Here is a 12,066-nt window from a genome sequence, read left to right on the forward strand (position 1 = left end):
CACTGATCACTGGAGCAGTTTTTAACACAGCAGTGATTTCCAGGCATTGTAAAACAGTAAATTACGGAGTAGACGATTTTGTTTTGCCCATAGACTAGAAGGCTTTCATGGCGGAGAAGGGGGGTGGGGCTTTCTCCCCCCCCCCCCCCCCCCTCTTCACTTTTACAGTTTCGGTTTCATTTCTCCGTAACTCTCGAACAGCTGGGTCAGTCACTGTTTAGCAGCAGCTACATGCTACTTCCCTAAGACGGTGACAGCTATTTCAGCATGACTTCTGTCATCTCTGACTTTACCATTAAGACCCTGTGCGACCACCAGGGATGTTTGGATTTCCAGCGCTTAAATGAAACTATCGCGAAGAGGTTCACTGTTGCTGAACCAGTCCTGCGAAGTGTCCTCTTTGACGACGGCAGGATAGCCATAAGAACCGGCAGAGAGAAGGTGACCGGTGGTCAGATAATCGGTCCTGACAGTCTGGTGGTGGCTAAAACCAGTCTGCGGGTCTGTCAGAGAAAACCCGGGGAGTGTCAGCAGTGCGATGCCTTGCACCTGTGCAGGTATTATGTCTGCGGAGACTGCACTTTCGGGTAAGTATCCTAAGTGATCCCACTGCTGTAGGCTAAGCTTTTTTAATTTAATTAAAATTATAAACTTAATTGGCTACTGGATAATTAAAGTTGGTGAAACCCTTGGTAAATATTTGAGGTTTGTTTAGGAGCCGTATCTTAGGCAAACCGAGGCCAATAACAGTAGCCTTGGCCTACTTATAGGCGTTTTAAACTTTAAAGGTCCACACACCCACACTGATAACTTTTGTTGTCTGCAGGTAAAACTCATAACTCTCACCACATTTCTGTAAGGCCTGGTGTGCCTTTGTTTACTTCTTCAAGTATTTTAAAAATTTGAATTTAATTTTACTTTAAGGATCCTCATAATCATAATCTCATAACCATCAATCTCACAAAGGGAGGTCAACAGTTATGTAACTAAATAGTAGAGAGAAGAATGCATAGCCTATGTATGTGTGAATATTAAACTTATAAATGTTAGCCCACTGCAAGATGACAAACATTCAAGTTCTTCATTATTTTTCTCCCAGTAAAATGAAGTATATCAAATGCATATGAAATCAGTCCAGAAGAGGGCAGCAGGGTGACAGCAGGAAGCACAAGTCATACTTGTTTTCATATTTAAGGCCTCGGGTGTATAAAGTGTCCAGTGAGTCAACATGTATGACACCAGACAGGAATGTAGTCACTTAAATGGAATGCGGTTAACAAAACTGTAATAATCTGTACAACATTAGAGAGCCTGCATACAGAGCATTTAATGGTGTACACTTTAAATGAATGTGGAAAAAACAGAACAGGAAGCAGAGATAAGAACAGGGATATCTGAAAACCATCTGAGCACTATCCTCTCTATACAACCATCCACAGAGACCTAAATGTATTTTTTAGAGAGGCCCTACCCTGATAACTACACAAACAGCACTCATTTGAGGCATTGAGCTGCACTGTAACTCACATACAACACATTGTACTGCACTGACAGTTGAATCACTTCACTGTATAGGCACCTGTGCTGCCACAAGAAAATTCATGTCCCCCAGCAGCATTTTGTAGACCTTGTGTAAGTTTGTGAAGCTCTACTGTTTTTGTAAAGACACGCCTTGTTCTAATGGGTTAATTGTAAACCCCCACTGAGAAAGTAATTTTATTTTGTCATTTTTAGACAGAGGTGTAAAAATTCCCATGACCCGACTTCTCCATACAACGGAGAGCTTTTGAAGAGGCATGGTCTTCAACACTTGACAGAAAAACAGCTATTCCAGCTGCTGCTGCAAAATGATCCATACCTGCTCCCTGAGGTAAGGTATTGTTGTTTGTTATGGTGCAGAAATAGTGTATATTTCTGAAGTATAACAGATTGTTCTGATATGGTCATTTTCTTGTATACACCCCTCCAGATATGTGGACATTACAACAAGGGCAGTGGTTTGCATGGTTCATGCAGGTTTGAGACCTCCTGCACCAAGCTTCACATTTGCCAGCACTATTTCCAGGGTGACTGTAAGTTCGGCACTTCCTGTAAGAGAGCCCATGAAATTGATGCGCAGGGAATGAAGTCTCTCCGTGGATTCAGTCAGGAGAATAAAGAAAACCTTCATGAGATCTACAAAAATAAATTCATCATCATGGGTTTAAGGGCTACTCCTGCTCCTGGTAAAGAATTGATTTCATTGACTCTGTTTTTTGTCAGCCAATGAGACTTTAAATAAAAAATATGTATATGTAGCCTATCTATGTGTGTCATTTTCAGCGTTACCAGAGGTGAGAATCCCTCCGCAGCCGGCGTCTCGCCAGGATCCCCAGCAGCCCTCCCAGAGGAACCCCGGATCCCCCACCAGCTCTGCTTGTCCAGCTAAACCTGTGATTGATGCTGACAGGAATGAAATCTGCCTCTTCTTCATCCGCAGACACTGCAGCTTCAAAGGTAACAACATTGTTGGTAGAACTGATGTGTAACAATTACAGTACAGTAACGCCTCAAGACACAATACTCTATCTGTGCCTAAATGAGTGCTTTGTATCCTTTTTCCCAGAGAAGTGCGTGCGTGTCCACTGGCACCTGCCTTACAGATGGCAGGTTTTAGACAGTGATGGTGAGACCTGGAAGGATTTGCCAAACATGGAGGACACTGAGAAGGCCTACTGTGACCCAGAACATGACACTAATAGCACAAATCAACCATTGCCCATCTCAGGACTGTTCCGTTTCCTTGGTCTTCAGAGGTGTGTGCAAGAAGATACACACCACAGATATGCATATATAGAATTAAAGTTTATAAATCTAAATATATTGCAGAGAAATAAATACTTTTTCACTTCAATCTTCTGATTTACTGTGTTTACACTGCTTGTTTCAGCTCTGCACCCCCTGTTACACAGACAGTAAACTTCATGACGATGACATATGAAGGGTCTCCAGTTCGTCGCCTGTCCACTGCCTCCTCTGTCTCAAAGCCCCCTCACTTCATCCTTACAACACAGTGGCTTTGGTACTGGAAGGATGAGACTGGGAAATGGCAGGCGTTTGGACAGGTCAGACAAACTTGTAAAACTTGTGAGAACTTGTGACCCTAAACAGTAACAGTTTGAAAGAGTCGAAAAAGTAGTAGATTAGTAGATTTAGATTTGCTATTTTCTCCTCTTCACTCCCCACAAATAATTTTTCCACATTTAATTCCAGACAAATTAAAAATCTAAACCTTTCTGGACTGTCCTCTGCTCTTTGTGTTAGGGTGATGGTGACACACCAGCCTCTGTCACTTCTGAGACTCTGGAGAATGTGTACCTGGCAGACAGAGATGCAGAGATCCCTTTCAGCGCTGGAAACCATCAGTATATCCTTCACTTCAAAGGCAAACCAGGAACACCCCAGATGTATCAAGAGAACTTAAAATACAAAACTAAGAGAGAGGTCAGGAGGAGGCCTCGCTTTGTGTCAGCTAATGATGTGAAGATGAAGGTGGAAAGGTATTTTCATTTGCATTTACCAACAGATTTTACACACTCCTTTAAATTCTAAAACTCTGCTGCTGCTTTGGAAATCTCGGTTTATCAAGTGACCTCACTACATACAGCGCTCCTACATAATTTTTTTATTCTCTGTAGTGCATCAGCACCCAGCACCAGCTCCTCCTCCTCCTCCACAGCTGAAAGTTTCCCACCGAACTGGGACAAGAATGCTCTACCTGATTTTGGATACAAGGTGTGTTAATGGCATGTATTCATGTGCCTTATATTTTTTTGTTTACTATGTTTTGTTCCTTCATAAATGAGTGAATATTTACATCTTTCATTAATGATATTTTATTTTTATCTTTCAGCTTGTGCCTCTCTCCAAATCTGTGAAGGACTACAATATGATTGAGGTGTTGTTTAAGCGCACTATGCCCCAGGGTAAAATTAACAGCATCCAGAGGATCCAGAACCCCTCACTGTGGAAAGTCTTTCAATGGTAAATCACTCTTTTAACCCTAACCCTAAGAGTTCAACAGCTCTTGCAACGGTAGCTGATTCACTTATACTAAGAAAATGCATAATGCATCTGTGTTAAATATGAAGCTACCTAACAAATAGGGAATAAGCTAGCCTGGCTCTGTCAAAACAACATTTGCCTAAAACTCCTCTCTCATTTGCGTATAAATGACACACTACTGCATTCATTCTTGGTCAGGGAGTGTCATTTCCTAAAGTTTCTGCTGGTTGCCTGTCTACCTCAACACCAAAGCCTTGTGAAATGAAAGCTAATAACCATGTGTTTCCCTAAAACAAATAGTTTCATTCAAATGTTTTTTGTGGCACATTTAGGCAGAAAGACCAGATGAAGGTGAGGAACGGAGGGACAGATGTGAATCAGCTGTACCTGTTCCACGGGACTGACGAATCCCTGATCGAGGCCATCTGTGAGCAAAACTTTGACTGGAGGATGTGTGGTATCCATGGCACAGCCTACGGCAAAGGTACAGTGACGCCTCAGCAGCCCATCCAATAATACAGCGACTACACAGTGTGCAGTATCATACGAAACTCACAGAAATGGAAAAGCAGCACACTTTAACTGTGGCAGTAGAAGAGAAGTCATCAAACTGCGTCAACACTAACACTTCCTTATTTCTTAGGGAGCTACTTTGCCAGAGAGGCATCCTACTCCGACAGATACGCCAGCATCAAAAAAAGCACGAACAAGATCATGTTTGTTGCTCTGGTCCTGGTGGGGGAGTACTGCAGGGGAAGCGGCAGCTACGTCCGGCCCCCACCAAAAGGAAAAAGCAGATCCCTCTACTATGACAGCTGTGTTGACAACGAAAGCAGCCCCAGCATCTACGTCATCTTTGAAAAGCAACAGATTTATCCAGAGTATATTATCAATTACTCCTAAATCATAATGGTGTTGTCCCTTTCTGAATGATTTGTCATGGTACAACTATTATGGGATGCTCTTTGCTCTGATTAGTCGCCGGTGGTGGCTTTGTTAAAGGTTTTTGAAGTGTACCGGTGGTGGTAGATGTATTTAGATCCTTAACAAAATGTATAACAGCTTCATCTGGGCATCATTTAGCTCAGTGGGTAGAGTAGGCACTAGGCTGGGGCTATAGGCCTTAATGCAGCAGCCCTGGTTCAATTCCACCAGTGGCACTTTGCTGCATGTCTTTCCCCCTCTCTCCGTCTCCCTATTTACTGTCTCTCTACAGCTGTCCTGTCAGTTAAAGGCCTAAAAGCCCCAAAATACTTTAAAAAATATAGCTTTATCAACTAAGTCTGCTTCAGGTATCTAAAGTAAAGACAGCAAAATGGCCCCATTTGAAGGTGGAGCTTATCTCAACCACAACTCAACTTTAAATAAGGTTTTATTTAATGTTGAGTGGTTTCATTTATAGCAAAGCTTTATGTTCTATAAACTGATATTTAGAATACTTCACTTTGAAATATAGTGGAGCAGAAGTGTGTGATTATTACAGTGGGTCTGGACGAATCCTCAATAAAAAAAAAGAAAAGAAAATATTTAGCACTTTAGAATACACATGAACAAATGATTCTGATGATGATCGTAAAAATCTTTCTTTGTGATTGTCAGTCTGTTTTGTTGTGGTCACAGAGACATCGACAAAAATGACTTGACATTCACATGTACAATAAAATTCACTAATTGTTAAGTAATAAACACATTTTAACATGCCATTAAAGTAGTCTGTGTAATCATTTAACCACCCTTATTTTCAGTGTTATTATGTTACAATATTTACACCCAAGCAGCATCTGACCTGTTTTAAATGTACACCATGCCTTCAATCACATTTGATTGAATATGATTTCACACTGTCAATTTACTGACAGCCTGTAGGTAGCCTATCTTTACATTTTTATCTGAGCAGATGATAAAGTAAAGATGTGTACATGGGACAGTGGGAAAGCGCAGTAACATTTCCTTTTCCTTTGTGAGTTGAGTCTCTTTCTGAAACCCCAAATCATGTTCATTGGATTGCTTTTCTCAGTAGGTTATAGCCTACTATCAACCCACCTTTGTCTCAGGCTGAGCAGGTCGCATCTCTGGACTTGGGTTATTCAGTTGCTATAAGGACCAGTCACAAAGAGTAGATATTATGCAATTAGATGTCAAGTGAAGAGAAGTCAACCAATGTCAAAAAATATATAGGGGAAGGTAATCTGATTCTGCAGCTATGGCTGTATCTGACCCATTCAAGAAATATGACTGGAATCCATCAGTATGATTGACATATCCACACCCATCATTTGTTTATTTCCACTTTCAGTTTTGCATCTCAGTAATCAGGAGACAGAACAGGTTACTCATCATCATCAGTAGTTTCATGTTAATTCGCTAAGGCGGTGAAAGCTCTTTTCAGGATGTCTTCATCACCTGTAGGCTCATCAAGAGTCATCAAGACCCTGTGCGACCACCAGGGATGTTTGGACTTCAAGAGGCTGCACGAGATCATCGCAAGTTTGCCTGATGGGGACTCACTCCTGCGAAGTGTCCTGTCCGACGACAGGAAAGTGGTCATTAAAAGAGGAGAGGCGGCCGGTGGTCAATTAATCAGCCCTGATAGTCTGGTATTAGCTAAAACCAGTCTGCGGGTCTGTGTGAAAAAACCCTGTCAGTGCGACAGTTTACACCTGTGCCGTGATTATGTCCGCGGGAACTGCACCTTCGGGTAAGTAATTCACTGCCATAGGACATTTAAGTTGTTTCTTATTTAGCAGTAAAATTAAAATGGTACCGTAAGCGTAAAAGTTAAAAAACTATTTCAAAGTTGAATTTCTTTAGGCATAACTGGCAAAAAATAATAATAATAATAATAATAATAATTGGGAAATTACTTATTTAAATTTGGGTTAAGTAGCCTATCATAAAGTTTGAGCCACTGTAGAAGAAATGTGGACACACCTTATTTTCTTTTTTCCCTGTCTGATGATAATAGTCTGTAAATTCAGACAATGGCAACATTGAACCACTGACTATGGCATCCAGTCAGTCAGGAAACACTGGATACCAGGCTGCATGAATGCACATAATGCTAAAAATACATTTGCTTGCCATGACACACCTGCTGTATATGTCTGCCATGAAAATGGCAAATCCCTATCACTTCCTCCAAATAACACAGCTAGTGTAGGCTGATATTATATTGTCACTGACAGCATTCAGGCTTTTTGATTCCATGTAGGAAATTGGGAAAATCAATCTTCTCAGAATCTCAGAGATTGTTTTAAGAAAAAAATGAAACTCTCCCAAAATGCTGAGTTTCTGTCAACTCAGTTAGCCAGAGTTTAACCATAGGCACTGCTTTCTTCTTACAAAGTTAAACAAATGTAGCCTAATCCTTACCAGTGAGAAGTCTGAAAGATATGTGCTCTTGAGGTAGCCTACTTGGAGTCATCTCAGCCCATCAGGGCCTATTTTCACCCTTAACCTTAAAGCATAAGAATCCCTATCCTGAAGTTCTGCAGTTTGAGACTGTTGTCAAAAAGAAATTACCACTAAATAGGTAGCAGTTAGAGAATGTACAGAGACTTTGTCATTAAAAGAATTGTTATGACACTAATTATATTATCTTTAAGTTTAAGTCACAAATGATAATTATGGGCTTTTTGGGCCAATACCTTGGTTATCAAGTGCCAGTATCAGCTGTGTGAATACATGACAGGAAAATTGGAAATTTCTCAATGTCTGTGTGTCTACCTTAACTGTGTGTCTACCTTAATTGAGTAAGTATTTTTGTCCTATTATCATTTTTAGAGATAAATGTAATGATCCCCATAGTCTGGCTGAGCCTTACAATGCAGAGATTTTAAAGAAACATGGTCTTCAAGACTTGACGGAAAAACAGTTGTTCCAGCTGTTACTGCAGAATGACCCACAACTGCTCCCTGAGGTAGGTTTTGTCTCTTGTTACACTGTATGTTATAGAAAGTAATGTATCTGAATGAAGTGCAATAGATTGTTTTTATGGTCATCCGTTTATATATACCCCTTTAGATATGTGCAAAATACAACAAGGGCAGTGGTTGGCGTGGTTCCTGCACGTTTGGCAACTGTGAAAAGCTTCACATCTGTCAGCACTACTTCGAGGATGCCTGTGACTTTGGGACTTACTGTTGGAGAGCCCATAAAATCAGTGAACAAGGAATGAAATTGTTACTTGGATGCAGTGAGGAGACTATAAAAAGCCTTCAAGAGATCTACAGAAAAAAAATCCTCATCATGAGTTTATCGGGAACTCCTGGTTCTGGTAAAGACTTTATTCTAATCAAAATCTGACACTTTTGTGAAGTGATACACCAAAAGAAGTATACCTATCTCTGTGTGTCTTTTGCAGTACTACCAGAAGCAGGAAACTGTGCACAGAAGCCTTCCCACAACAGTTCTGGATCCAGTTCTGGTCTTTCATCCAAACCCACAAGTGGTGCTGATAATAATGAAATCTGCCTGTACTTCATTCGAGGACGCTGCAAATACGGAGGTAACAATGCTGTAAGAGTTGATAAGTCACATACAGTAGTTACTCCATAAGACATAGGCTACTCTGTGGATCTGTGAGAAAATAAAAAATGTCTAGTGAATCACTGTCTAATTGAGTGCTTTCAATCCTTTCTTTTTTTCCTTTTTTTTAACCAGAGAACTGCAGATATGTCCATTGGGACCTGCCTTACAGATGGCAGGTTTTAGACAGTGATGGTGAGACCTGGAAGGATTTGCCAAACATGGAGGACACTGAGATGGCCTACTGTGACCCAGGACATGACACATATCAATTGCCCTCTAGTCTTCAAAGGTGCATTAATGAGGAAAACCCCAGAGAGAAACTAGATTTTAACTCCTTCATTCACATTATTTGAAATATACTTCTACTTCTCTTGAGAAATTTTACTCTACTTAACGCTGTTTGCTCTCAGCTCAGCATCCGCCGTTGCACAGGCAGTAAACTTCATGACGATGACATATGAAGGGTCTCCAGTTCGTCGTCTGTCCACTGCCTCCTCTGTCTCAAAGCCCCCTCACTTCATCCTTACAACACAGTGGCTTTGGTACTGGAAGGATGAGACTGGGAAATGGCAGGCCTTTGGACAGGTCAGTCACACCTGTAGAAACCATACAGCAGTAAATCTTTGTTGAGGTCATGATCAGATGAATTCAGTTTTAAGAGCTTGTAATTCTTAATATTAATGGTAATAATAATAATTCTGATGGGGGAAAAAAGTAGATTTACACTTGCCATGTTCCCCTCTTCACTTTTCATGATTGTATTTGTCCACATTTAATCCAAGACAAAGACTTCTGGACTGTCCTCTGCTCTTTGTGTTAGGGTGATAGTGACACACTAGCCTCTGTCACTTCTGAGACTCTGGAGAAGAAGTACCTGGCAGACAGAGATGCAGAGATTCCTTTCAGCGCTGGAAACCATCAGTATATTCTCCACTTCAAAGGAAAACCAGGAACACCCCAGATGTATCGAGAGAATTTAGAATACAAAACTAAGAGAGAGGTCAGGAGGAGGCCTCGCTTTGTGTCTCCTCAGATGGAAAGGTATTTTCATTTGCATTTACCGACGGATTTTGCATGGTCCTTTCAATTCTAAAACAACCTCAGTGCCTTTTTTTCCTCTCTGTAGTGCATCATCATCCAGTACCAGCTCCTCCACAGCTGAAAGTTTCCCACCCAACTGGGACAGGAATGCCCTACCTCATTATGGATATAAGGTGTGTTTATGACATGTATTCATGTGCCTTATATTTTTTCGTTTACTATGTTTTGTTCCTTCATAAATGAGTGAATATATAGTGTATATATACAGGTATCTTTGAAGCATCCATTGATTTTTGTTCCTTCATAAAGATAATGACTTCTAAATTTTACTCTTATCATTCAGCTTGTACCTCTCTCCATCTCCGTGGAGGATTACAGAAAGATTAAGTGGTTGTTTGAGCAGACTATGCCCCAGGGTAAAATTAACAGTATCCAGAGGATCCAGAACCGTGTACTGTGGGACAAATTTCAAAGGTAAATCACTTTATTAAAGAGAGACTGTTTACCCACCAGCATGTTAAAGTCTCATTTGTCTCAATCTCAAAAGTCTCTCCACTGTGTAAAAATAACACACTAGGTTCACAAAAATATTGTGCCACAGTCACTCTTGGGTCAGGCACTGTACCTTTTTCCTAAGTTTCTGCTGGTTGCCTGTGGGCCAGAGCTAGTTTTACTGTTTGCCCCTTTATTAGTCTTAATGCCAAACTAAGCTTAACTAAAACAGACTAGTCATCTGTTGGCTGTACCATAAGAAGACAAACATGAGATCCATATGAATGAATGCTCATAACCTTGTGTGTCCCTAAAACACATAATTACATTCAATTTTTTTATGTGGCCTGTTCAGGCAGAAAAAACTGATGAAGGTGAGGAACGGAGGGACAGATGTGAATCCTCTGCAGTTGTTCCACGGGACTGATGAAAACCTGGTCAAGAACATCTGTAAGGAAAACCTTGACTGGAGGAGGTGTGGTGACCATGGTACAGCCTATGGCAAAGGTACAGTGATGCCTCAGCAGCCCATCCAATAATACAATGATTATACAGTGTGCAGTACCCACAAAACTGAAAAGCAGCACACTTTAACTGTGGCAGTAGAAGAGAAGTCATCAAACTGTGTCAACACTAACACTTCCTTATTTCTTAGGGAGCTACTTTGCCAGAGATGCATCCTACTCGGACAGATACGCCAGCATCAAAAAAAGCACAAACAAGATCATGTTTGTTGCTCTGGTCCTGGTGGGGGAGTACTGCAGGGGAGGCGAAGACATCCCTCTACCCCCGCTAAAAGATAACAGTAAAACGGAAGAACAAACCCGCTATGACAGTTGTGTTGACGATGAAAGCGACCCCAGCATCTATGTGATCTTTGAAAAAGATCAGATTTATCCAGAGTATATTATCAATTACTCGTAAGTCATTGTAATGATGCATTTTCTGGATTCATTGATCTGCCAGTGAAGAGATGAGTCCAGGATCTGTAATATATGAGCTCTCTGGAATGCATCGGTAACAGGTGGATAAGATTTTAGGTCCTCTCCTATCTAGGTTAACAAGTATCAATCACTGCTGCTGTCAATTCTTCCAGACCCCCTGGTGTCTTGTCTTGTCTGCTACTTTATTCTAGGAAGACATGTACATAACCTTTTATGGTCTACAGCACTACAACACATCCTTAAAATCATACATATATTTTAGTAAGGGTTAAATAAATATGGGGTGCTCATTACTTAGTAACTAGTGGCTTTATTAAAGGTTTGTGAAGTTTTATAATAGTGGTAGATATATTTAGAAATGGCAGTGAGTGACAGTCCTGCTGTCAAAATATTTATAGTTTTTTCAGCTAAATAATGTATCAAAAATAAAACCAGTACAAGAGACTAATTTTATGATGAAATTAATCTGAACTACATAATATACTATTGAGTGGATTGGTGGTAACAATCTTTATGTTGGTGATTGGTGGTGTTTTGTTGTGGTCACAAAAGTATCAACAATCTGGTGTTCACATACATATACAATGAAATTCACTGATTAAGTAATAAACACTTAAAATGCCATTAAGAGTGTAATTATTTAACCCCTTTATTTCCACAGTGCATTATTTATTATTAGTTATAGTTACACCAAAGTGGCATATGCCCCAATTTTGAAAGTATATCATTCAGACAGGGACATTCAAGTCTTCTGCCTTCAGTCACATTTGATCGTTTCTGCTGGAATATACACACATCAAGGTTTCACAGAAACATTTGAATTAATCATCAGTAACTCTTATTCCATAAGTGCAAAATTAAAATCCATAAATTCATTAACTCAAAATCATTCCCAAACATCGATTGAAATTCAGTCTCAGATGGATTTTGCTTCCTACATGAGAAATGGTAAATGTTTCAGTAAAAAAATATGAATAAAATCATCAAGAGAGCAGTGATTAAATATAAAAACCTA

The 12,066-nt window shown here is 40.3% G+C and overlaps 2 protein-coding genes across 2 annotated transcripts; both read left to right on the forward strand.

Moving 5' to 3' along the window:
- The first annotated feature begins 164 nt into the window (after positions 1 to 164).
- LOC146986157 (protein mono-ADP-ribosyltransferase PARP12-like) lies at positions 165 to 5,735 on the forward strand. Its single transcript, XM_085779827.1, has 11 exons — positions 165 to 587; positions 1,735 to 1,870; positions 1,970 to 2,225; positions 2,323 to 2,496; positions 2,606 to 2,795; positions 2,930 to 3,104; positions 3,304 to 3,539; positions 3,678 to 3,774; positions 3,893 to 4,023; positions 4,377 to 4,528; positions 4,688 to 5,735. The coding sequence occupies exons 1-11, from the start codon at positions 268 to 270 to the stop codon at positions 4,945 to 4,947; spliced, it is 2,127 nt and encodes a 708-aa protein (XP_085635953.1). The 5' UTR covers positions 165 to 267; the 3' UTR covers positions 4,948 to 5,735.
- Positions 5,736 to 6,390: 655 nt separating this feature from the next.
- On the forward strand, positions 6,391 to 11,410 carry LOC146986158 (protein mono-ADP-ribosyltransferase PARP12-like). Its single transcript, XM_085779832.1, has 11 exons — positions 6,391 to 6,742; positions 7,828 to 7,963; positions 8,068 to 8,320; positions 8,408 to 8,551; positions 8,707 to 8,853; positions 8,951 to 9,159; positions 9,395 to 9,615; positions 9,701 to 9,788; positions 9,959 to 10,089; positions 10,463 to 10,614; positions 10,763 to 11,410. The coding sequence occupies exons 1-11, from the start codon at positions 6,435 to 6,437 to the stop codon at positions 11,029 to 11,031; spliced, it is 2,058 nt and encodes a 685-aa protein (XP_085635958.1). The 5' UTR covers positions 6,391 to 6,434; the 3' UTR covers positions 11,032 to 11,410.
- Positions 11,411 to 12,066: the final 656 nt, after the last annotated feature.

This window comes from Trachurus japonicus, chromosome 6 (assembly GCF_045865225.1).
Source record: "Trachurus japonicus isolate A0001 chromosome 6, Traja_1.0".
Lineage (NCBI taxonomy): Eukaryota > Metazoa > Chordata > Actinopteri > Carangiformes > Carangidae > Trachurus > Trachurus japonicus.

Coding starts and splice junctions, on each gene's coding strand:
- LOC146986158 (XM_085779832.1), top strand. CDS start 6,435: ATGTCTTCATCACCTGTAGGCTCATCAAGAGTCATCAAGACCCTGTGC. Junction 8,854..8,950: donor CACATATCAATTGCCCTCTA/GTCTTCAAAGGT, acceptor ACTTCTCTTGAG/AAATTTTACTCTACTTAACG. Junction 9,616..9,700: donor GTGTCTCCTCAGATGGAAAG/GTATTTTCATTT, acceptor TCCTCTCTGTAG/TGCATCATCATCCAGTACCA.
- LOC146986157 (XM_085779827.1), top strand. CDS start 268: ATGACTTCTGTCATCTCTGACTTTACCATTAAGACCCTGTGCGACCAC. Junction 2,796..2,929: donor CGTTTCCTTGGTCTTCAGAG/GTGTGTGCAAGA, acceptor TGCTTGTTTCAG/CTCTGCACCCCCTGTTACAC. Junction 3,105..3,303: donor AATGGCAGGCGTTTGGACAG/GTCAGACAAACT, acceptor TCTTTGTGTTAG/GGTGATGGTGACACACCAGC.